Below are 26,693 nucleotides of genomic sequence, written 5' to 3'. Positions count from 1 at the left end.
ACTCGATTGGTGCGTGTCCCGCACAGAGTTCGTATTGATTGGCTGACGCATGTCTGATGCCGGGCAACGGTGAGGGCCACTGATCTCAGCATATAAATCATGTACACTGTTACGTGTGACTGTCTTGAGTAATTCCGCGAACGTGATTCTGTTTCAGTTTTCGTGATCGAGTATTATGATATACATAATTTACTATTTTCGCCAGTGTAACTTACCCATGGCATTAACTGTTAGCTTTTTTTTTCACCCATAAATAGGTGTTTTTTTTTTGCAGTCACTTGCGGTAATATTCACCACTGAAGGATTCCGCCACAGTAATGAACCCTATAGTCTAGAGGGCAAAAAGGGCAGAACAGGGGTCACAGGTAATGTGAACAATCAGTCAAATTTTATGTTATAGTGTTTTTTCTTTTTCTTTTTTTTACAATGGAAATTGACACAAAGTGCTGCGCATTGAGCATAGGCTTGTTCAGTTCTTGTGTCTCTTGTAAGTGGTCAAGAAATGCTTGTAAATTCTTGCATTTCAGGAAGTTGCTAGGACAAATACACTCAGCTTGATACTTCAGACCCCTGTCTCACTTTCTATGTAGAAAATAGACCATCTAATAGAACATCTGATGTGAGAGCATTTCACTGTGTTAAAATGGTTCCAAGGTGACAGGGTAATAAAATAGTCACTCAACAATCTATAAGCAGGGGGCAGAGAGGGAAACAGCCTCCGCATACCTGCAGTCACTCATCAGACCTTACACACCTGCAACATCAGTCCACGCTGAAACCTCAAAAGGCCTAGCTGTCCTTCCCTTACCTGGGTGTGGCACAGTCCGGTCACACACCCCTGTATCAGTTCTGGCCCCAATGTGACTGAACCATCTTCCCATAGCAGTCAGGCCAGCAGAGTCGCTGGTCATCTTCTGCCCGCAGACTAAGACCCATCTGTTCAGATTGCATCTCGGCTCATCTTCCCAGTCGTAATTCAGATTTTCTCCCTTACTGTGTATTCTGAGTATTACTGCAAGGCAGGTTGTACTGTTGTGCCTTAGCATTAGCGCTAGTTATCACAGCACTGTGTGCTGAACTCGCACATGTTCAGATGCAGTCAGTCGTGCTCTGTACGTATCGTTGACTGGATTTGATGCACTTCTGTACTGTTGCTTTGCAAGTCTCTCTGCAGAAGTGTCTGCTACGTGAGAAAATGTAACTGACCATAGGTAGGCCCCAGCTGTATTTAGAGGCATCTAGCGACATTACAGGGTCAATGAATTTGGCATCTTAAAGGGTATGCTTTTAGCCAACACTTTAATTGAATACTTTGATCTGTCCATATAGATCCATAATAAGGCCATAATTAAGGGAACCATTTCTAGCACATGTCTGAATCCACAGGTCAGGGAGTATGTGATGTGCTGTAAGACCAAGGTTCAGAGAGGCAACCTAAAGCTTTGCCACACACAGATTTGTATACCTCCAGATGGATCTGCAAACAAATAAAGAAGACAGGAGGTCAGAGCACTTTTGAATTTTCTGTATATGAGTGCCAACTGGAGTCTTAACAATGAATGTAAGCTAGATGGAAACTGCACAGATCACTGTTCAGCAGTATAATAATTGTTGCAAGGGGTTGTAGATGACAATGGTGTGAAATCATTTCTACAGACACATGATTAACTTAGGTACTACTATGATATAATTACAACATCTTAAAAAACACTCACAAGAGTATACGTTGCCCTACTTAAGGACTCTGCTCTTTAGGAAACAGAAAAAATACACAGAGCTAGGAAAGCCTACACGTGGATAGTGCAGCACTTTTAAGAGGACATAAAGGGAAAAGTATCTCAAGTGAGAGAGATGCTTATCTTGTGGGAATGACTTGTGAGTTCCTTAAGCCATTCCCTTGAGATACTAAATTGGTCCCTGAAGGAAAGTATTTTTGTCCATGTTCCCTTAGGTGCACTTGTAGGATTGTGAACAATCTGGTGTGCTACTATTATTTTTGAAACCCCACATGAATAGTTTATATTTTCGCTCTAGCACTTGACTTAGCCCATAGGCCCAGCAGGATATCCTTCTTACCTCAGAGAACTCCCATAATCCTCCTTGATCACTCTGGGCCCAATCTTTTTAAGTGTTTAAGCTTTAAAGAGTCAAAGTCAATGATTTTACACTCTGCTCTGGTTCCTGCTCTTTTTGCTATTCAAGCTATTTCCCATCTGTCACCAATCAGAGCAAAGCAGGCAACATATAAATGCTATCCAAGTGTGTCACACTCAGATCAAAAGCTCTGTAACTCCACCAGTATTTCATTGTCTGTGAGGTTTAACTAATAATTTGTCTACCTACACTGTTGGAAATAAGTCCAACATCACACACTTGCCATTACTTCTTAAATTCTATTAAAAAGTTTGCTGTATAATTACAAAATATAACAATTGGTGAGGGCAGTGAGGTTAAGTGGTAAAGGTGACATTTCATGTTGTGAGGGACAGCTTTACTCACTCTTTGCATTCCACTGCTGAACCCTTTTCGATCTTCTGTATGCTTCCAACTCACTGCAAACCACAGACATTTATGGAAATACTGCCATCTTGTGGCTTGACTAGGGATTGCACAGTGTGCCCCATGCAAGCATGGACACAAAACCCAGAACAGGGGTAGCAGCTCTGCTCCTTTATTTTACAATTTAGCATATGTACAGATTTAAACTTGATTTTTTTTAGGTCACCACAGTAGACATAAATGCACAAATGACTGTCACATTCCAAAAAAAGTGCCATCCAAGTTTGGAAAAAGAACATCTTTAAAGCACAACTTAACTGTAGTCTTCATTTTAGGACTATTTTATTAACTAATAGAAAAAAAAATCTGACCTGAATGTGCTGCCAGGGACCATACTGAATAATGACAGAAAAATATGAATGTATGACTAGTATCTCCTGCCTTCCCTTTATTAAGCACAATAGAGGTAGCAGAGTGATACAATCAATGACTCCTCCAGGAGAGATGGCCCTCGCTCAGAATCATCTGAGGAATATTTTGGCACGTGAAGTGAACAGAACAGGTTAATAATGACAGTAAGGCTAGAAGTGCAAAGCCAAGAGTATTACATCTCAATTAATCTCACCTATTACACAAAAACATAGCTTAGCAAACATGACAAAGCAAGATTTCTTCTTGTTAAATTAAAAGGCACCAAGGGGTGTTCAGTGAGAAAATAAAATGCAGATATGCCAAGAAAGATATGCTATTTACTTTAAGCAAGATTGGCACCTTCAACTAAAAAAGTCACTTTTCCAGACACTTTTTCCAGGATGTAAAGCTCAAATAACAAGTCTGAGTTAAAAGACGACTGTAAAGTAAACTATAGATAACCTTTCAGAGAATATCGCTATGTTTACTTTACAGCCTCCACTTCTTCAGGAAATGAAACCAGAGGATGAAGGCAATAAGGAAGAAATAATCTATTATATAAAAGTAATAATCAAGGTTCTTTTGAAAAAAACACAGCAGGGTTCAGTAAGGCCTAGATTCAGCCTACCCACAATGCACGAGGTCTTTAACTCTGAATCATGGGGTGTTGCGTTTCTTCTTCCTCTCCACGCACAACACCTTTCAGTAATTTCAGCAAGCTGCCAAAGCCATAGTGCAGTGCAAGTGGTGGAAAAAAGCACAGATGTTGTGCATGAAGTGCCCTGGAGATAAGATGACTCTCAGCCTGGCTCTGGAACTATCAGTCGGTTCCAATGCGTTTTGCCTCCCCTTCACCAATTTTCTCCACCTTTTCCATCATCTATGGATGACACTGCGTCGACGCACCCCTTGGCACTTCACATAAACACCAAACACGAAGGAACAATCAAGTGGAAAAAAAATACAACAAGGAGGAGACAGAGCTGCAGAAAATGTAGCATATTTCTTTAAGAAAAAAAAAAAAACACACAGTAGCCAAATGTGGGATTCCGTTTCTAATCGACCAGAGCAAGCAGTTATGTAAAAAAAAAAACTGTATAAATAATGCAGTTTAACCAATAGTTGTGTTTCCATGACTTTGAACAGTTTTAGCCAAACAGTCCAAAAATGGAAGTTAGTGTTCAGACAGAAAACAGGCTGATTAAATTGCACATTCTTACAACCGAGACTAAAAAACAACTCAAATTTGGCTCAAATTCTGATGCTTCCATAACTATACCACTTAACAAACTGCCAATGACATCAGATACCAGACTGTGTTGGGATAGGCTGCTTGGCTCAGACGTTTAAATAACATAATTGTTTGGAAAGGGCATCTTGCTTATTTGATACAGAGGACAATTACTAGGATACATTAAATGATTTCTCAAACAAATAATCATAAGTAAAAAAGAAAAAAACTAGAACACCTGATCCATACTTCCAAAAAGCTTACTGTATATGCCAACTGGCAGTGTGTACAGCGATGATGTTTTCAGTGCACTCAAACAGTGGAGGAGCATTCAACCAAGACAAAGGGTCTTGTTTTAAATTCGTAGTTATAGGTGAGGGGGAGATTCATTACAATGTCAATATTTTAATAGTTTTGGTCTTGAAATGAACTGCATACTTGAAAAAACCTGATATTGTAGGAAAAAACAATCAGTTGGTTGGGAACTCACAATGTCCAAGTTTCACTGGCAAATTTCAGCTGAAGCTTTGGCTGATTAGTCATGAAACAGGCTCAGTCATTGTGAACCCCCCCCTCCCTGCCCACACAGGTTTGGCCTGGCATTTAGCTCCAGCTGAAAATCAGCAATCATAACTGGGCTGCACTAGATCTGCGTTAAAAAGCTTTTCAAATTTGTTTCCTTGACAATGAGGTTTCTGTGAACCAGATCTGGCCCCCTCCAGTTCATGATTGACCTGAGAGGTGGGAGAGTGTGTGTGTGCGCGTGTGCATGCATGTGCATATGTGTGTGTTTGTGAGAAAGAGAGACAGAGAGAGAGAGAAAGACAGACAGACAGACGGAGAGAGAGGAGGGTTCCAAGATCCATTTAAGATTTTCCAGCTCCTTCCTCCACACCAGTAGGGGGGTTGGCTGGCTTGTGGAAGGGGGTCTCCTTGTAAATGAACCAGCAGTTCCCTGCCCACAAGATGAGGTTGAGAAATCCAAAAATCTGTGACAAACAAAAAAAGTGTAAAATAAAACGAAAAAAGAGAGGAAAAAAAAAGCAATAAAACCACAAAAAGCGGAAGCAGACACTGTCAGACTTTCTCTTGTTTTGCCACCACATAATGATTACGATCTGGCCCAGATCAGATTCAGACTTTCCAGTGACTATTCAAAGAATGAATGTGAGGCTTTAAAGACTCATGCTCCACACCTCTGTGGCTTGAGAGTGCTGTGTGTCTACTTGTCTCCGTATGCATATGTTCTAATAAACCTTGGTTGCTGAGTGCTGTTCTGTCTCTGGCTGGTTCCTGACTCCCCTCACTCACCGAAAGCTCCTTTGGGGGAAGTTCCACCCTATCAGTTGCAACAGTCCTATCAAATGTGGCTAATTTGAAGATGAAACTGCAGGCAGTATGTGCGGGGGTGTACTTTCTGAGACAAATAACTTTCAAAATATTTTTTCTACAGGGATACAGGTCCTGGCAGTGAATAGTAGTCTTCATTGACTTGTGCAGTGGGTGTACAGTACAAGCTTGCCATACTTGTAATATCAACACACTCACAACACTTGACATAAAAGACATCAAGCCACTGCAGAAATGTAAAAGAAATAAATTAAAGAACTTCATTTATGTTATTTTTACGATGAATTGAATAATATTTTATTATTCTTACAGATTTTCTCCAGGATTCCCAAGAACCCTGTGCTGTTGGTTTACAGTCCTACAGCAGTGCTGGATCAGGCAGAATGGCTTGCAAAGAAGGATGCAGCCCTGACATTCCCGTTGTAGGTTAAGGGTGAGGGGATGGCTGTACAGTGGGCTTACCACAGAAGCATTGAGACGTCCCATCGCAGGATACGGCCCGGCAATGCACTCGCGCCCAGCAGTCCCAGTGCACTCTTTGATGATGGACGTTACCAGGTTGTAAGGACTGGTGGCCGCCTTGACATCGGTCAGGACTTTGCCCCAGGCAGACGATGACACCAGCCACATGAAGGCAAAGACTGCGGTCACAACCAGGTCCTGTGGGGACAAGGGGTAGCTTTTTTAGGACAGGTGAGCAGGGCTACCGGGTTCATACATTACCCTTGCATGCTCAGTATACACCAAGATGCAAGACCGACGAAGTGACCGATCATCCCTGCCATTTGGGAGGGTTAATTAAAAATCTCCTACAAAGCGTTCAGGCCTCTCGCCTTCAACTGACCGGGCAATTCGCTAAAATTGCCAGTTTAAGGTGACCCATTACATTGAACTGGGTCATCCATTTTGCAGGGGGGAGACAGCTCTGATTTGTGTTAAAAGAAAAAAAAAATGTGAACAGTTTGGTTTAAATTAAAAGAAATCATGTCACAAGCTAAAATTTTAAAGAAAAATTCTTATTTTTCAAGGTATTTTTCCCTTTTTAATCAAATAGCATTGGCTAAGTACACGTTCACGACAAAATAGTGCAATTCAACTGCTAGCTGTGATCGCTTCTTTCAGCCAAATGGCTGCAAGAGTTTCTCTTTCCACCACCATTTCAAAGCTGGCACTGAAACTGCCTTTTGGGAGCGACTGCTTCCAGGGTGCTGTCTTGAATAGTTGACAGAGGAAAAGGCAGCATCCAGGGCAGCTTTGAAAAGACACGTATGCGGTCATGTACAAAATATGTACACTATATCTGCCAGATACTCCGAAGAGTGTAAGAGTGTAAGAAGGAGCCAGCACAGGAAGCTGGGCTGGAGGTTACTGGCTCGGCGCTCCATGTCAGTATGGTCGGGTCACCGGCCATAAATCAACACTCAACACAGATGCGATATTAATTATAGCAGCTTGTCACAAATTATCTGTCATTTGTGGTTGCCCCTCTGCTGATATCTCTCCCCCTCTTCTGCTTCTATATTTTCCCAACATCCAAAAAGTCTCAATAAGCTAAACCAATCCATTTGTTTGTTATTTGAGGGTAAAAGTATGGCGATAATTTGTGGCTCTGCTGTTTAAGCCATGATAGGCTCCAATAACAGAAGTAAAGTGCACTGTAAAATGGGGAAAGGGAAAGTCAAATGATCACACATATTCAAAAATACTACAGATGATACAATGTAAATGACTGTATTATTCAATACAGATGGATAGGAACCCAATTAACACAAAAAAATAGACTTTGCATGTCAGTGTGTCTGAGCCCGTTTGTCCATTTATGACTTGTCTGTTGAAATATACCAGCTTGCCTGCTGTGCAGGTGTTATTCTTGCACTGGCCAGATCGCCTTCATCTGAGGCTCACCCTCTCACCCAAACTCTGAAAACGGTTTATAGTGTAGCGGAGACACGGGCAGACTCACAATGACGGGGCCGCGGGAGGTCTCCCGGTACACGTGCTGGTAGCCCAGGTAGAGCACCAGGGTGGCAGTGCAGTACAGGAAGCCAAAGACCCCGATGCAGACGTAGAACTCGGCCGAGGAGGAGTGGTCCCCTGTCAGGAACATCTTCTCCGTGTTGTTGCAGGTGGGGAACTCGTACGAGCTGCTCGGGAGCCTGCGGAAGCAGAGACAAAGCTGTCCACACCGTCCAGTTCCTTTTGGAAAACAGTCTGTAACACGCCATTCTTTCTTCTACTGAAATAACCACATGGTATCTGGGTGGTTCTGTCAGAGAGCTAAACTCAGGGAGAGCATTCAGTACTCATAAATCAACCCCATTGTGGCCTAACCCTGAAGTATTTACTTACTTATTCCACCTAAGTAACACACTTATATGCAACTGGTTTTCATGGCTGAGTCAGTGATTGGTATGACCATTTTTTACCATTAAAATACTTACTGCCCCAACTGCATACACAGTATGTGTTAATTGATCATTTTAAGAGAACATTTTTCACAAAACAGCCCTACAGCCTAAGTATGACTTGAAAAAACTGCCTGTTTTGACCTCTAACGTTAAAGGTGTAAAAAAAAAAAAAACACACCATTATAAGACTTTTAAATTACATGACTTAAGAGAACGACAAACATCTCCATATATTAGCTTTTTAATGATACTAAAATCATTTCATTGAAATCCAAACAGAGCCACAGAACCTTAAAATCAAGAATGGTAAAGGCTAAACTGACCCCCTTTTAACCAGTTAATAACACAAACATTCTGCATTTAGTTGGTCGCTTTAGGAAACCTCACAATACCGTGATGGTAATGATACATGTTACAGGTATACTGTGTGGACGCTATGACATAAGCCCAGAATGTAGCGTGCTGCTCACCTGAACGGGTAGCCAAAGGTGACGTTGACGGGCTTAACGTCAGTACCACACTTTACACTGAAGCTGGTCGTGCCGGAGTAGCCTCCCGTTGTGGCAAAGGCAAATATGGTAAAGACCTACAGAGAGAAGACACATCTGTGTGAAAATAATAATAATAAAAAAACACAATATAATAATAAAATAATAATAGAAAAGATCAGTACTGTCAACAACCAAAACAGTGCCCAATAAAATTCCGGCCTGACTAAAACTGATCAGACAGGACGAGAGTGAGTGACAGGAAGAACTGCAGTTTGTTTTTGTTCAGCTGAGTTTTTGCTTGGATTAGTCTGGACTAGACATATCAAACAGTCTTGAGTGTAGGCTAAGCCCTACAGCCCAGGCTCTACACCATCAGCACGACCTGTGACCTGGAACGAGAGTAAATTGGCTTTGTTCTGCTGGGGATAGGCATGGGTGGGTCGGCCTGGATCTCCTCGTCTCGCCACTGTCGGACACCTGTGATTTTTTCAGATGCCTGCCAATTGTGTGGATGATGCCAGTTAAGTGTCACCTATCCTCCAATGAGAGCCCACTGCGGTGTAAGTGTGTCACTTGTAGTCCAAAAAATAGCCACTGGCTTACAGGTGCTTTCCAAAGCACATTGTCATTGTGCATGTAATGGTTTCCTTTATTTAAAATAGTTCTACCTCTCACCAACAGCCCCCTCTGAAGTGTCAGGTGGTCTCCCTTACAAGCACACATGTGCAACATCTGCTTGTTCCCCTGCAGTCTAAGCCAACAGTGCTAAAGGAACTACAAGGAGTCTTAATAAAGAAATCACAATGGAAAAAACATGCAAAAAACAATAGCCTGCACATAAGTAAACGTAAATAGATATAAACACAATTTATAGTGTTTCCTTGGTTACAGTACAATGCAGCTATAAGAAAAAGCTGTAGCTGTAATGTAATTGCTGTATCTGTTTGCTCATTAACTCCGCAAACAGTCTTAATGCCAATTTTAGTGTTGACAGGCTCTGTCGTGTATGGTAAGAACTCTGAAACAGGAAAGATGAACTCCCAGTAAAACATTGTCCCTCGCGACAGGAGGCCGGTCCATCGCAGTTCCGGTGAAAGCTCGCTGTGAGCGGGTTTTTTCCGTTGTTTGCCTGGAGGGGAGGCGAGGGACGAGGTTGTTGGGGGGCGGGGGGTTGACACAGGAGAGGGGAGGGCGGCGCAGTGGAACGGCGTTTCTTCTCTTGGTTTGTGGGCCGAGTCTGGACTTTCCCTTTTGAGGGCGAAGCCTGTGCGTTCTGCCTCCACAGCTGCCCACATCCTGGCTCTGGAGGTTTTCAGCTCCTCCTTCCTCGCAGGAAGTGCTCCCCGCAGGAGCGCTGCACTCGGCACTTTTTACAGGGCTTTTATGGCCGCTCATTACCGGCAGGATCAGGCCATAATTCACCCTGGTGCTTGTAAGGACAAGCTAGCGTTGCGCATCAGCGAGTTCTTCAGGGTTTGTTTTAGGACTTTTTTTTGGTCGTCTCAGGCGTAAGGCATGCTCATGTTTACTTTTTGAGCACTGACAATCACCAAGCATCCGACTGAAAAGTCCATGCTCCTGATTTTTGGGTCAGTGAAGGATAACAATGAAACTATGCATTAACTATGAGAATTACAAGCATTCAGACGTAGCCATGTTATAGTATAATGTGGCCAAAAATCTGATATGTGCAGTCAAACGATCTGGAGTTCAAATGGTCTGGGGATTTAGGGTATAAACCCCCTGTGTGGCCCAGCTGCCTGACACTTAAACCACTTAAAATTATACACCATTTAAAACAGTTCAGTCAAAGGTATGATGGCAATATTTTCATTGTGTTGCAAGCCAAAATATCCTTTCAACTATTTCTGATCCATAAAATTACAGCCATAACCAATTAACGTCCAAGTGGAATTAAAACTGCACCTCTTCAGGAGTGTCGCTGCACACCCCTGGAGCAGCAACCTGAGGTTTGGGCCAAAATACCACAGTGATTATACACAGTGCTTATATAGTTACACAGTGTCATGAAGCCAAGCAGAAATTAGCAGCTATATGTGACACAACTGCCACAGGTCTCTCCTCTTAGCAGCACCAGTAACTCAAATCTCAATCTCCTTCAGAATGGACACCTGTTATTTCTGCGGGCCTTATGGGTAAAAAGACACATTTTTTCTTATTTGAAGATATATATGCGTGGCATAGCTCTACTTAGGTTCTAGGATGTGGATTTACTGATATTTTAAAATGGCATGGAGTACAACAAACTACACAGCTCTCTCTTTCATGGCAATAACACTGCCAAAGTGTGAGCAATACTTTTTAGCTTCCCCTTACAAACTGCCACCTCTGTTCCTTTTAATAAACCACAGAGAGTGAAGACAATATCTGCACACAATCGTGTTCCCAGTCATTTACATGGCAGTTCTGCACAACACTTAAACATGTCTTAGTGCTCCATTTAATATTGGTAATACAGTAAACACATTAAGCTTCATTCTTTGTGTTTGCCCTTAAGTGAATGCAGGTGTTCACTTGACCCAGTTACAGCATTGGTTCATTTGCAGTAGTGCACGTAAATAGGCTGATGTTTTTTCCCCAACCACACATGCTTCTTTTCCCAAACAAGACCTGAAAGTTCCACCACCAAAACCTTACTTGGACCTGAAGTCAAAATCTGTTATAGATTTAAAATGAGTTTGATCAAATTCTGGCTGGTCAAAAACAGACATAAAAGAGATAAAATGACAGAAGCAGAGGAAATAAGGACACGTGTGTGAACACCAGTGTTTGCTTTTTACTAGCAAGCCATGTGTGAGCTGAGGTGTCTCATTAGGACTGGAGCTTATCCAAATTTCGGTTGAGCCAAGTGACTTGAAGTAAGAATACACCCCGTTGATGTCCTCACCCTCAATCCATCTCCTTCAATGCTGTACGTCAAGCGGAGAGCCATTTTAAAGTCTTTGGTACAACTTGGTCTGACACTGAAGACCCAGCCAGAAGACCCAATCCAACCGCAAAGCCACTGACCCAGTTTGACAGTTTGCTTGCCATTTGCCAGAATGATTTACCACAGTGGGTTAGCTACCCATGATTAGCCCATCTCACAAGCTGTCCCTGTGCAACGTCGTGTTTTCTGCCTGTACCATCTCACCCTCACACCATTTCAGGATCTTTTCGCAGCAGGGTCAGAACCTTGTAAGCTTGGCTGTATTAAATACCATCTTCTGGCAGTCTTTGGAGCCTTGTGCTATCTTTTTGGAGCCTGACACCTCTTTTCTACCCTGCAGTTGGAGCCAGGCTGGCTGGCTTGGTGCAGGCTCTGCGTTTTCTATAGTAATTTTTCACTGCTGCCCATCAGATCAGCCCACTGGTGTTACTGGTGTTAGCCAACTCACAAACGTGGGTAGTGGCGTGGGTGCAGCTGCACCTTTATGTTTCTTCCCTCTGAGTATATGAGAAAAACCAAGAGAAGATAAACACAGAACAGAGAGAAGATCACAGCAATTTAAATGAGGTAGACAGAATGTGTTTTTTTTTTTTTTTGAGGTAGGAAACCTCAGCCTTGCACTACAGAAAGTCCAGGCTGTCGATCCGGACAGACAGCAGCATTCAGCGCTACAGCCGTGGTTGCCGATAACACAATGCTGGGTTGTACCAGATCAGTCAACCTTGGCTCTCGCTCTTCCAAACCTGCTTCAAGCTCTGTGGTGGAAACAGGGTTAAAATAAAAAAAAACAGGCCTTCTCAACCTCCCGCTCTCTAATCGAGCCGACACCCCCCCTGCAAATAAACCATCTAGCCTGCACATTCCTGAATCTCTCACCACCACTAAGTGTTCTGCTTCCCACTGACTCCCTATAAAAACATACCTACACCAACACAAAGTTGCAATGGGAAGGAAACAGGAAGTAGTGGTGGGGGGAGAATTAGCAGGTCTCATCTGGAAAATCTTTTGCTGAAATCTGCAGACTACAGGCCTGGCTGGCTGAGTTTCCCCAGCAGGTAGCCCATGCAGTCAGCATGCAGGAGGGAACGGAGCCCACCCTGACAGACTGGCAAATCCAACGAGGGGACCTACTTCTACATGTGGTCAAGCAGCAAACAGCCATTTCAAGATTCTCTTTTAATTGAGCGTCACAAGAAATGCTTGTGCGAATGACACCACCATGGCAGAGGTCAAAATGAGTCAATGACTCTGTTGTGCAAATCTCATCCTCTTCTCTGACAAAACAAGGAGACTGGGGGTGAACCATGCAATAGGGTTTACAGTACAATTCCTGGTAACTAGCCCCACCCACTGCACCGAGGATGGGAGATGAACAGCATGGCTTTAAGATTCATTATCTGGCCTGCAAGATAAGCCTGCTAATTGCTCTAGGCCTATTTCACACCCACGCCTTCTGTACACAGTTCACACTCCTGCTAAAGCCAAAAGTGTATCATAAATAGGAAACTGTCACCATCATTCCCAGCCTCATGCACTCTGTCGGGCAACTCTGGTCTATAGACGAAATGTTTCGTCATCTGATGTTCTTTACTACAGATGGCTATGAAAGTTTTATAAAAAAAAAAAACACTTTTCATATTAGGAAAGAATGCAACAACCACACCCCCTTACAATTGTGTTGGATGTGGCCTCAATGCAGGCTGTGAATATCTGTCCTTGTTACAACCTTCAAGTACACTCTCTAGTGTCATTTCTGTTTATCACATAATTATCTGGGCATTATTTGAATGCTGCTCAAGTATTCGCGATTTGAGATTTACATTTACGACTTTTAAAATGTTTCACTGCGAGAGCTAGCCAGCGTGCTACTCACTAACAGAGGTGCTTACATTTTAATGTTGCGCGCTGTGCATCGCTGCTAGCGGCGGTTATTGATGCAAATGTCATGGTAATTTTATTACATTTTAACTTTCTGTGAACAGAGATGTGGAGTTCAGCGCCGAGGTACAATTCCGGTTGGCCAAGTATGTTCGTGAAACCCTGACTTTAGAGGCTCTTGTGCAACAAGCTATCTAAGCAAGGTTGTGTTTGACTAATGTTTGACTTCCTTTGGAATTTACTGTTGAGAATAGTGAATTAAAATACGCAGTCCGAAAGTTCACAAATTGGGTTTGTTGTCTTTACAGTGGTTCTCAACCTTACTGGTTTGAGAACTAATGCTCCAGAGAATGTTTGACTTATCTTTGTCTTGTGACAAAGTCAGGAGAGTTCTCAACTAGACGCCTGAACCCCAGTCATCACTGGATGTTTTCGACACAAGTCCGACAGAAAACGGGAAGCAACAACTTGAATTTCACTCCGGACGTGGAATTATTAAATACAACTGTTTCGCACTGCAAGTTATATTTCAATATTCACACACACTTCCTAATACCGTACATTAGGGTGAACAATATAATATAATACATTTCGTAATATAGCATTCTGTTTTAATTTAAAGCATTGTTCTCGAATGACTTTGGGACTCTGGACGCGACTATGTCTTGATTAGGCGCATATTGCAAAGATCTAAAAAGGCACAAGAACAGTTCAGACGCGCAATACCATCCGTCTTCCCTACTGTGACCAGAAAAGCATTATAAATAGCGAAGACGCAGTCATTGTTCACTCTTAGAACGCTGTGCTGGGCAATCAAAGCAAATGTTCGCAGCTTTTCCGACTTTAACTGCCTGTTTTTACAGTAGCACAAATGTGCTCAAAGGCCAAGCGCAATTGCCCCGGTTACGATCAAACACGAGATTCGGACAAACTAGGTAATACCGCACCGGGATGGCTGGTGTCGTGCTTTAGCTAGCTACAGTAAGATTTGAAAGCATTTCGAGATTATTAAGTGTTGCTACATACAAACTACAGAAATGCAGTTAACTGGGTAGGTATCTAACTCAGGTGTGAGCATATCAATGAATAGTTACTACTTCAGACAACGTTAACCAACTAATTATGTACATAGTCGCTTGCAAGTTAAAGAGGGTGTTGCCCAAGGGAGCAGCTTGCTAGCCCGCTAGCTAATTAAGCATATGACATACGAGCGTTGCAAGATTGCGAACTTGCTAGCTAGTTTGTGTCAGATTTGTACGCAGCGAATCGGTAAAAGTTACATTAAAGTTGAATTTGCTACTCGGTTACAATCTTGAAATCTTCAGTGAGCTAGCGAGTAAGCAAACCAGGCAAGGGAAGGGCTGGCTATATCTATATACAGTGAGAGTGAGTTCTGCAAATACTTTGCAGAGCAAAGGCCATGAACTGTCAAGCACTTACCCATTCTAGAACTCGAATAAATCCCAAAGGTTCTTTCAAAGGTCCCAGGTCAAGACTGAATCCCGACATCATTTGCTAAAGTGAAAGAAAGCGACAAAGAGACAAAGTCACTTGACAGACTGTGACTGTATCACGGGATATCAGCATGTCGACCAAGCAGTTGAAAGTGGTTGTGATAAGCTCGCCACAAACGAAACTTTGAAGTTGTTAGCTCGCTAGCAAGCTGGTCCCCTACCTGAGCTACTGCGGCCATCGCGCTATTCTTCAAGACTGTCGATCTAGGTAAAAAACGTTTTTCTTAATGCAAGTTAAATTATTAATTTGTTGTACAAAGACTTAATAAAGTCTTGGCTAGGATTCTGTTCAAAAATTATATCCGTCTTTGCCGAACTTCTGTCAAACTTTTTTGACCTGACACTGCACACGTGATACACAAGTTCGCTTGCTAGCTGCAGTTCTTAAAGCGACAGGCTCTGTAGTGTGACTCGACGTACCTCGCTGTAAAAAGCAGGTAAGATGTTAGTGTCGTCACTATTCTTGTACCCAGACTTGGAAGGTAGTGTTTAAGTTATAGGACACATTATGCAGCCCCTTTCTTTTTTACTACTACGTGGGCGAGTTTCAGACGAGAGTTTCGTGGCCAATCTGGACGCTTTGTGCTTTGATCCTGTGCTTTATACATCACTTATTCAAAGAGAGGTATTGCATACACTACACAAAAGTTACTCCTGGAAATGAAAAGACTACAGTTTGAATTGCGGGTTTCTTCTCAAATCGTTTTAGAGCCGGAGAGAAGCCCTTCTAAACTACTGCCATGCTGCGCCACCACCTCGGTGATGTGTAGCGACTTGACGCAACAGCCCACACAGCAGCTGAACTAGGTGAGGAGTCATCTTGCCAATTAAACTTGGAATGGCTGACCCCGAAATGACAAATAAATTCTGGGAGACCATCGTGGAATGTTGAATGACCATGAAGAGGCAGGTCTTTAGGTTAATATCTCATCAAAATGATGCCACGCCCCGTAGGACTGTGTCCTTATCACTGCACTGGGGGAGCAGCTTGTTGCTTAGCTAACCAAATCCACTTCGATGCGCAAAGTCATTTTTTCCAATGTCATGCTTCGATGTTGAGATTTTACAGAAGGTCACGCGGCAGTTCTGCTGGCTTGAAACAACTGTATGAAGGTTAATGCAATACAAATAAACACCTAACATTTGAGCTCACCATATGTGAGTCAGACACAGAGATATTCACTGTGACTCTACAAAACTACACAATGCTTTTCCTTAATATTAAAAATAACAAAGGGAATGACCACAACCTCGTAAGCCATAATGTAAGAAGATGTTTATAGGCACATCTTAACATTTGTATGCCATGTATGACCATCTGCTGGCACGCTATTTCTGCCATTTCCAGCTTTCTGTGATCGTCAGGGCCAAAGTCGTCCAATCAATTATAGAAGCACTTAGTATGTTAGTAAAGTTTGACGTCTGTTAAAAACACCCTCAATCCTGTCTTCTGATCTGGCTTTAGCCTATATTTGAACTTCAGTACATATTATTGTATAGTTTTCTGCTGTTTTGAGTTGCTGTCCTGTAACTTAAAATTTGTTTGGTTTCGTACTGCATTCGTTTCTGTATTTGATTTCATGCATGGTAATAACCTTGTAAAATGCATCTTATCAATCGAATTAACATTACCTTTCACAACATACATCATCGATACATTGCTGCGTAAAACGTGCTGGTACGGCTGTTTGTATCTGTACTCCCGAAATCGCGTCAATTCATGAACCACGAAAAAGAAATACAAGAAATTAAAATGCTTTACACGTGTAATTAAAAAAACAATGAAGGGTTGACGACATCAATAAACGACTCGTTTTGGGTTCTGTGCGCTATTTAGGGAAAGCATGTGGCAGGCATAGCAAAAATAATTAGCTAATTAGCTTTGTTTTAACGTTAGTTAATACGTTAAATGCAAACAAAGACAAGTGGGCCATTAACATGGACATAAAACATTTTAAACCACAATACTACATTAAATAAGACATGAAAACGCTTGTAGGGTATCTGGTAGTTGCCCCATCTCACGACAGTGATGTACGCGGAACGCATATTTTTCTGAGCTTCCATTTAACCTCCGGAAGAAAGTAAGACGTGCACTTCCTCCCCTCACCCGCTCTGCAAAATCAAGCAAACTCATTCAGCGGCGTAATCTGTGAGTAAATGCCACAAAGTGCCAGCAAGCAAGCCAAAGATTGTGAATGCTATTTTCTATAGATGAAATAATCTATTCATGAACTACATGCTGTATTCACAAAATACTACTTGTAGCGTTTTTCAGTTGCTGGCGTGCTAAGAAGCAATACTGTTTTTCTATCAGTGGCTAAGAGGCTACCATAGCTAGCAAACTTGCTACCTTTCTAGAGAGGTGTGTTGTATGATGATTAGCATTTGAATATAATCACGTTCTTTAATATTAAAGTTTAGTGAGTACAGGGAATGGATTATGGGGATTGCCAAATAATAGAAGAATACCTAGTAGGTTAGCTAGCTATCTAGCTAGTAGACTGATGGCACCAGCCTAAGCAACAAACTTGAACCATATTTAGAACTGACTGTAGTAACGACCAATGGCAAACTACCTTCAGAGATAAGCCCTCCCTATAGTTCAGATATATCCAATGGGGTAAAGGGACATTGGCGTTGATGGGTTAGGGTGATTTCCTTACTGCCAGTTTCTCCACACTTGCCGACTTTGCTTACTTAGTGCTTTCTTTTCGTTTTCTGTTTTTGGCGCAAAGTGCATTTCTTTCTGCATATCTCCTTTGTTATTTCCACAGACTGAAATCTGACAAAATGTTTTTGACAAGATCGGAATATGACAGGTAAGCAACCGTTTTTGGTATGATCTTTGCTTTGTCATGACTGACGCGAGCAAAGGCCTCTCTGGGTTGTTAGTTAGCTATGAAGCTAGCTAGCTACATTGTTGTAAACTTTAGATGACAAGCTATAGCTATTAGTCATGAAAAAGAATCATGTGTACTTTTCAGATTATTAAACTTGTTTTTAATTATTGAAGATATTTATCACTATTTCAACAAAGTAAGCAAATGTGCTAGCTAGCTACTTGACTAACAAGTTTCACTTTCAGTTTTAAATGTTTAATCGTTAGCCACATATGTTCACGTAAGTGCAAAGTATGGAGTACTTATCATCTGGTAAAATTTACTGTTATGTTTTTATGATGAGAATTTAAGTTATTTTTTGCTTTGCAGAGGTGTGAACACATTTTCTCCAGAAGGTAGACTTTTCCAAGTGGAATATGCCATCGAAGCTATCAAGGTATGCTTTTATGGTTCACCTGCAGCTACTGAGAATTCTGATTTTCTTTGTAGGGTAAAGATACATTCAAACAGTGAAATCTCACTGATCAGGGTGATATTTTCAATTAGTTAAGTAGGTTGTGTGTTGCATCTGGACCTGTAATTGGAAGGGTGCAGGGTCAGATCCCAGGTGGGACCTTGGTGCTGTACCCTGAGCAAGACGCTTAATGTGAGCTGCTTTAGTAAATATGTTACTGCATGGATATGGATCAGATATAAACCGTTAAACCAAATAATGAATCCTCAGTTAATTTTATATGCCACTGTGGTTGTGTCAGGTGTGTAAATGTGATTTGGCATTCCCCTATGCCAAATCACATTTTAGGGGGGTTAGGGGAAAGTGTTGACAAGCAGTAAAATCAAATTCCAGTATCACTCAAGTTGCCACTGGGTTTTTCCAGCTGGGGTCCACCGCCATTGGTATCCAGACTTCGGAAGGGGTGTGTCTCGCTGTCGAGAAGAGAATAACCTCCCCTCTCATGGAGCCTAGCAGCATTGAGAAGATTGTTGAGATTGATACGCACATAGGTAAGTGGCAGCTTCACTGATGTTATGCTAGGCCAGTGTTTCTCAGTCCTACTCCTGGAGGCCCCCTGTCCTGCATATCTTCTATCAACAGTTAGAAAGTAGTACCATATATTACAAGAATCTTCCCATATTGGTGTATTTGACGAGTGGAGAAATGTGCACAAAATGTCATGATATCATTAAAAAAAGGCATAGTGAGGGAATGCTTTTAGTTATGCTGTAATGTATTTAGAACTACAGAACTCAAGTAATGCTAAGATTTGCAAGATTAAATTATAGCATATCCTTCCTGTTTATCATTTCACTTTCTTTCCCCAGGTTGTGCCATGAGTGGCTTGATAGCTGATGCCAAAACGCTAATTGACAAAGCACGCGTAGAGACACAAGTGAGCACATGTTTAATTTTTACAAACATTTTCCCATCTAAAACTTGGGGTAGGTGTAAATGCATGCAGCCTAAGTGCTTGGTCAGCCTTTGTTTTATGTCCATGTGAGTCAGCGTTCATAAAAAAATCTGGTCCCTGATCCTGTTATTATCCAGGTCCTGTTGTTATGTGAAGTTGGTCTGCTGACTTGGTGCCGTTTCTTCCTCTCAGAACCACTGGTTTACCTACAACGAGACGATGACGGTGGAGAGCGTCACCCAGGCCGTGTCCAACCTGGCCCTGCAGTTTGGTGAGGAGGACGCGGACCCTGGTGCCATGGTAACCACCGATCCTTAGCACCTGCTGCTGTCTTGCCCACAACTCCTGCAAGAGACACAGTGAAGTCTTCCTGTTTGCATTCATGTGCCTCCTGAGTATGTTATGAAGGTGCTGTGCAGTGACACGGACGAAGAAGAGAAGACAGGCCCATTTGTTCCACTCTGAAATCTGCTGGATTCATACAGTATTTTGTGGAACGCCTTGCCAAAGTTTTATGAAATTTTAATCACAAGGTAGTACTTTTTAAATATTCATAAATATTTTTAAAAATAAATTTTTAATGAACTTCAAGTTCTCAAGAAACCTCAAAAGCCATTCAGAAATGGCTCAGACAGTAAAAACGCTTGTTACAAACGCAGATTGAGTGCTACAACGTGGGTTCAAAACTGGCCATCTCATTTGCACCTTGCCATGTGGCCCTGAATGGGTTCAGCAGTTGTCGGGGAGGTTGTGGCAAGCTTAAATGTTTAATTGTTGACTACTTGGATGAAGAAGGTAAAAAAATGCAACCCTCAAAGGACACAAGTGTGAGACCAAGTTTGTAACTATATATTTGGTAGATAAAAATTATATAAAATTACATTGTCCTCTAAGTATGCCTGAGTAGGTGTAAAAATGGCAAAAAAATACTGTTGTAGTTAACTATATTTCAAAGAAATGTTATCGAATACCGCATGACAGATGAGCTATCATTCAAGAAAATTGGGTGAAGCCAAAGTCAGTCCCATTTTAGTGCCAAAGTTAGTCCCTGTCTCACACAGGTTGACCAATTTTAAAGACTTGGCAGGTGCCCCTGTGCATTCTGTAGGTTGCTTCAAAACAATTCCCTAACCGTGGTGGTAGTTCCTAGAGATGCACCGATACTACTCTTTGGTACACGTATCGGGCCGATACAGCATGGTAAACACTCATATTTGATATCGGCATCATAATTTAATGCTTCCAGTTACAAGTACACTGATGTATAATGACATAGCCAGCCAGCTATCACAAGATCAGATAATGGAGTACTGGAGAAGCAACGCAGTCCGATTCCCTCCTTTGGCTTCCACAGCTCGGAAATTTCTTTCCGCGACATGCACTAACGTTGAGAGCAAACGACTCTTCAGCGCAGCTTCTCAAGTTGTTAATGAGAGAACAAACCGGCTTGCGTGTGAGAGAGCGGAAATGCTTCTCTTTAATTAGGGAAACCTTCCCCTTACGTTTGCGTTTACTCAGCCAAGCTACACTGCCTGGCCAAAAAAAAGTCGCACACTCTAATAGTTTGTTGGACCGCTTTTAGCTTTGATTACGGCACGCATTCGCCATGGCGTTGCTTCGACAACCTTATGCAACGTCACAACATTTATTTCCAGAGTTGCATTAATCTTTGGCCGAGATCTTGTATTGACGACGGGAGAGTCGAACCACTCCGTAAAGTCTTCTCCGGCACATCCCACAGACTTTCAGTGGGGTTAAGGTCAGGACTCTGTGGTGGCCAATTCATGTGTGAAAATGATTCCTCATGCTCCCTGAATTTGAGCCCGGCGAATCTTGGCATTATCGTCCTGGAATATGCCCGTTCCATCAGGGAAGAAAAAAATCCATTGATGGGATAACCTGGTCATTCAGTACATTTAGGTACTCAGCTGACTTCATTTTATTGCCACATGACGTTACTGAGCCTAGACCTGTCCAATTGAAACAACCCCAGATCATTTGCTTATTTAAATCCAAACGGCAACCTTTTTTTTGGCCAGGCAGTGTAGATAAGCTATGTTTCTTGTCAGTTAGCCAGACTGTTTGTAGCTGACTACTGGCTTTGTAGAGAAGGCACTTAAACATTTCTACGTTTCAAATAATAAACATTTTCTTTGAGTAACTATAATGCTTCTTTCACCCCCCCAAATAAGTACTCGTATCTGTACTCGGTATCGGCTGATACTCTAAAACTAAATACTTGGTACTCGTACCGGCATTAAAATTGGTATTGGTGCACCTCTAGTAATTTCCTTTATGTTCTCCCTCCTCAGAGCCGTCCCTTCGGCGTTGCACTTCTCTTTGGGGGACTGGATGAGAAGGGGCCCCAGCTGTGAGTTTGCTCATGTCCATTAATGTACCTGTCTCTCCTCTGTTTGCAGTCTGTGGTGTGAGATTTTGTGCCTTATTATTATTATTATTATTATTATTATTATTATTAATTAATTTATTTATTTTTACCTCTACAGATTGATGGTGGGAAATTATGGGCGTGTTGATGTATAACTTGGGCTCTGTGAGAATCGTCTGTTTTTACAGTTTGTTTTGTTGCTTTGTGCTATAGAGTCGCTGGGGTCACAGTTACTCGCCTGAGTGGGCAGTAACCAGAGTGCAGCAGTCTGCTTGTATCCACTGTGCAGGCACAATGGGCTCTGTTTACTTATGTAACCAGGCAACAAGAGCTCTCTCCACACATTGAAATGACAGTTTATTGAGCTCTGCACAGACGTTTTTCATGTGTTTCATGGTCAGCACTAGAGCTACCCCCTCGCTGTGGAATTAAGGCAGCTGAGGTTGCATAGTAAGGTTCATACCACAGTTAAATATCGATGACTTCTCTAGTCTGGGATCTGTCATGCAGTGGCTGTGACGAGAAACTTAAATACCGTAACGGAAGTGCGATTTTTATCACTTCAGGCAGTGTATTTCAGTGTTATTTATAGGGCGTAGGCACACTACACAAATGCATGGCATGTAGTTATGCTGGCAGTAGTGTAGGATCTGTATTTAGTTAACGGTGGATAGAGGATTTCCTTTTTTGTGGAATTGCATCAGAGAAAATCACATTTCTGCGTCAGTGTTAAGCGGAGAGATGGGCCTGTCATCAAGCAGCAGCCTCACGGAGGGTATCCTCCATCCCTACTTTCAGTAACTAAGGCCTGTACCTACCACATCTCTCCGCCCCTCTGGAGGCCTCTGTCAGCGTCCTGTGAGGCTGGGGGCTTCTTTAAAGACAGTAGATAAATGAGGGGGCTGTATGCTTTAGTGGAGGGGAAAAACCATGCAGATTTGGTGCCTTTTTAGTTGACCAGAGATTACCATCTATAAAACAACACCAATGTCACCATTTAATCTGCGAGAGAACCGCCCAAGTAAACAAAAGAACTGAGGTGAAAGGAAAGCTGACGGAGTATATGAAGTGACCCAGGCTGACCATTGAGTGAAGCTTACTGGTCTGTGTGTCTGTGTAGGTACCACATGGACCCTTCAGGCACCTTCGTACAATGTGACGCCCGCGCCATCGGCTCTGCATCTGAGGGTGCCCAGAGCTCCCTGCAGGAGGTCTACCACAAGGTGAGGCCTCAGATCCCAAAAGCCAGCCCTCGTTCATGCTATTATCATATATTTTCATATTTCAGTTAACCGCCAGCTATTACAAAGAGACTAAAGTAAAGTACTGCTGGTGGCAACTCATGGACATTGTACCAAAATCAATCTAAAACATGTCAATTTTTAGGGGCACCGCCTAGGGTCTTTGCAAGTGGCCCTTTCGTCCTGATCAGCATCCCAATAATCATCATTCCTCATTCCTTTGCGTCCGGAATTTGCTGGAATAAAATGGGCAATGCCGCTCGAGTACGCTTCGCAGGAGCATACCGCACGGGCCGCTGTTGCTGGGGAAACGCTGAGCGCATCACAATGGCGTTCTTTTCCCCCTGTCCTCTGGCGGGAGACGGGACGGGGTGGCACTACGGCAGCACCGCTCCCCCTTCACGCGGGTGTGTCGGCCATTGTTTCCACACCGCCAGCGCGGTCCCAGCAGCCGAGCCGGGAACAGCCAGCCCTTTGATGGGAAAGTCCCACACGGAATAGCTCTTATCGCTGGCCCGCCAAGGGATAAGAGACTCTTTGTTTGCTTTTTGGGAGGCGACTAGGCCGCTTGTGTCGGGGGCAGGCTCGCTGCGTGACCCCCGTGTTGTGTTTACTGTGGAGCGATGCCCTGGCTCCGGTCCAGAGCAGCTTTAAAAAGCTGGAGGTGCCGTAGCGCTCCCGTCGAGGGGCTGGAAAGCGTATGTCCACCGCGGAAATCGGGTTTGTGCTGGAGCACTCCCGCTGAAGGCCTGCGGTCGGCCAAGGGCAAAGGAGATGTGAGGAGGAAACTCTTTGAGCAGGGGTGCATAACTCGAGTTTGATTGATGTATTCCAGCAGATCTGGCAGGTCTCTAGCATATTCCATCCTTAAGAGTAAATAGAACCAAAAGTAGTACAGTAGCTGCTTTAACTCTATTAAGGCCCAGTTTTGCAAACATGCAACGTTATCTAAACACTGGTTTCACTGTTAAAAAGGCCAGTGAAATTTTGCCCTGTGATTTTTGGTCAAAATAGACATGGTTATTTTTAATAAAACAATAGACCCTCGACATCAGAAATCAAAGTCTCAGATATTTAAATGGTCACTAATCAAAGTGTTGTGGGGAACCCGTAAGGGAAAATTGCCAAAATTGTCATTTCTTTTGATTCAGAAAAAATAGATCTAACTTAAAAAAAAAAAAAAAAAAAAGAAGAAGAATAATTTGATTAGTAAAAAAGGTGTTCAGAAATTAAAGCCGGTCTGCCAGCCATGAAAACCATCCCCTCTGGTTTCCGGTCTGATGCCTCATAATGGTCAGTCAGCACCAGGGTGGAGTGTGACCAACAGCAGGTTGTTGTGCGTTCATCTCAAAAGGTGCTGGCCTGTTCTCACCTTGAGAAGCTTTCAGTGGCCCCTCTGTTCTTGCCCTCACCTCTGACATGAGCTTTCCTGGAAATTTTGTTCCAGCTTTCCTGCGAAATGTGTACTGTTGCCGTTTTGGCACAATCTCCCAGAACCGAGAGCTACTTATTCTGCGGCGCATTTACATGGATAATCCAAAACTTCTCAAACAGCGTATCAAATTAAAATGGACCATTTTCACAGGAGTCTCTCTTTAAGCTTGTCTGTCTCGTAAATGAGGAGACATGGTTTCTGTGGCGCGATTGGGAGCGTAAGGTCCCAGTGATATTTGTAGGCTTTGGTCAGCTTCCCATTTAGCCCCATCTGTGTTTTTTGATCATCGCAGCAGTGTAGCCGCGCCTCTTCTTCCCAACGCCCCGCCAGGGTCAGGTTATTCCAGGGGAAGAATGTCATCCATCTAGTGGCGGGACAGGCCCTTGGCTACAAGCAAGCGCTGGATACACACACACACACACACACATATACACATATATATTCTTTGTAATTTACAGCCACAGACATTGGTTCGGGAGGGGATGCTCTTGACCCGGTCACATGCACGCAATCTAATTATGGATGGCATCTGACTTGCCACAGCCTGGGACAGCGTGGGTAATTGGCAAATCTCATTTGAGGGTGCAGAAAACAAAGGCTCGCTCTCACGGGTTTTTGTTTTTTTTCCCCCTGCGTCGCTCAGTTGGAGACTGCACCAGTAGGAAGTTAGAATGATAAGATGTTTAGTGCTCGGAGATTGAATCTGTGTCCCATTTTCTCTCTTACCCCCCGGTTTCTGTTTTCCAGTCCATGACGTTAAAAGATGCCATCAAGTCCTCCCTCACCATCCTGAAGCAGGTCATGGAGGAGAAGCTGAACGCGACTAACATCGAGGTGATTGACAGTCCTTTCTCAAAGGCTCGAATAGGCCTGAACAGCCAGCCCTTGATCAGAGATCTTAGAGCTTGATCTGAGGCAGGTTAACAATGACTCTGGGCACGGCCGCAGCTGATAAAGGCAGGATAAACCACAGTGAAATGCCTCATTCAGTTCCTTCCCCGCTGGTGCGGTGCAGTCTGGAATGAGGCGATACGATCGAGAGAGAGAAAATGCGAAATGAGCCAGCTGATTGTGGCATTTCACGTCTGCACAGAAGCGAAAAAGACTTCTCATGCAGCGTGTGAGGATTGAGTGCAGCATCTCACTGAAGTAAAGTCAAAACTAAGACTGGATGGGGGGAAAAAAAATGTAGCGCTGCCTGCCGGTTAGTTCTGTCATACCAGCTTCAGTCTCTGAAACACTTTCTTGTCTTTTCTCCCTACACCTCCAGCTTGCCACAATAGAGCCTGGGAAGGCCTTTCACATGTACACAAAGGAAGAGCTAGAAGACGTCATTAAGGACATCTGAACCGGAAAGGGCCTCTGGGCTGCGCGCGTCCTCGCCGCACTCTTTCAGAATATTGTGGTTTTACTGCCCTCACGGAAACCAACTGTTAGTAATGTCTTTTTTTTTTTCCTTTCTTAATCTCAAGGATTTCTACAAGTCTGTACATACTACAGAATAACAACAGCACTGGGAATTAAGTGAAATGAAGTGTGTGGGTGGGGGGGTACTTTTTGTTACGACTGGATACAGCAAATAAAACTGTCATATTCCAAAAGCATATAGCCATCTGTGTGTTTGTTCCAGAGCCGCACAATGCACTGCAACAGCACATAATAGGGTCATGTGATTTGCCATTTTCTACCTTTAAAAATAGTTGGAAAAACTGTGTTTTGGACTCTACTGAATTTATGGCTGGTAGAGTACATTTTGTCAACAGAGTAAAACAATGTAATATGCTCTTATGCAGATATTTTCATCTCAGCATTAGTTTCAATGGACAGTCAATGGGTCTTTTGTCTGAAGGCTTATGCAATTCTCCTCACTGCAGGCGGCCTATTGTACTGTCTCACAGTGAAACTGAAAACTTATACACAGGAAAAAAACAGGCTGTTTAGCTCTTTTAACAATGATTTCTAAGGACTGTTATAATTAGTAATCATGTCTGTTCTGAACAAATATTGAAGGCGCAATACATATTAATGCATAAGTCAAATCGCATCTTAGCAAGTGACTAAGAGCTCAACACTGATGAAGCACTTAGGCAAGTGAAAGGTGAACACAGGGGCTGTGGGGGGGACATTCAAAATGCAAATTTGCTTTCTTGCAACAAAATGCACAGATTGCAACCACAGAACAAATCGGCTTGATGGTAGTTTAACATCAGGCAAAACCCTTTTGGTACGTTGGCATTGAACATTTCAAGCAGTCCCTGGCTACTGACTTTCCATTACCCGCCGCAGCAGTGGACAGATGTTCAGTTCTGCTGAACGGCTCTCCAACTGCAATACAGCTCTTGATTGCTTGGCTGCATAAACACATAATATTTTTCCATAACCGAAGGTGACACGCATACAATGAAACGGTAATGAGATGTCAAAAACAGTTCCCCAAATGTATGATTTGTACATTTTTTTATCATTCCAGTCACGTCATTGCACTTTCAAAACTGGTGTGTATTAAGCTGAAATTTAACCAGTGGGGTTTTGTCAAGTTATCAAAGGCATACCCAGGCATGTAGGCTTTCATGGTGTATTAAAGTCACTGTGTGGTCACTGCAGAGTCCTGTTTTAAAAGACTGCAAGTGCAGTAAACCATGGC

At 42.9% G+C, this 26,693-nt stretch overlaps 2 protein-coding genes across 2 annotated transcripts; one reads left to right on the top strand and one right to left on the bottom strand.

Annotated features, from left to right (window-relative positions):
* Positions 1-4,932: 4,932 nt before the first annotated feature.
* sypl2a (synaptophysin-like 2a) lies at positions 4,933-15,100 on the bottom strand. Its single transcript, XM_036530988.1, has 6 exons — positions 14,894-15,100; positions 14,659-14,733; positions 8,370-8,485; positions 7,455-7,647; positions 5,954-6,151; positions 4,933-5,130 (listed from the first exon to the last, which is right to left on the bottom strand). Exons 1-6 carry the CDS (start codon positions 14,909-14,911, stop codon positions 5,008-5,010), a joined length of 723 nt encoding a protein of 240 aa, XP_036386881.1. The 5' UTR covers positions 14,912-15,100; the 3' UTR covers positions 4,933-5,007.
* A 1,718-nt stretch (positions 15,101-16,818) lies between these two features.
* psma5 (proteasome 20S subunit alpha 5) lies at positions 16,819-25,650 on the top strand. Its single transcript, XM_036530987.1, has 10 exons — positions 16,819-16,884; positions 17,510-17,554; positions 17,945-18,011; positions 18,454-18,580; positions 18,899-18,966; positions 19,177-19,284; positions 21,297-21,355; positions 22,494-22,596; positions 24,797-24,883; positions 25,320-25,650. Exons 2-10 carry the CDS (start codon positions 17,526-17,528, stop codon positions 25,395-25,397), a joined length of 726 nt encoding a protein of 241 aa, XP_036386880.1. The 5' UTR covers positions 16,819-16,884; positions 17,510-17,525; the 3' UTR covers positions 25,398-25,650.
* The last annotated feature ends 1,043 nt before the right edge of the window (positions 25,651-26,693 follow it).

This window comes from Megalops cyprinoides, chromosome 6 (genome assembly GCF_013368585.1).
Source record: "Megalops cyprinoides isolate fMegCyp1 chromosome 6, fMegCyp1.pri, whole genome shotgun sequence".
Classification (NCBI taxonomy): Eukaryota; Metazoa; Chordata; class Actinopteri; order Elopiformes; family Megalopidae; genus Megalops; species Megalops cyprinoides.
Note: the sequence above shows the minus strand (reverse complement) of the source record. Positions and strands in the feature narration are given on the sequence as shown.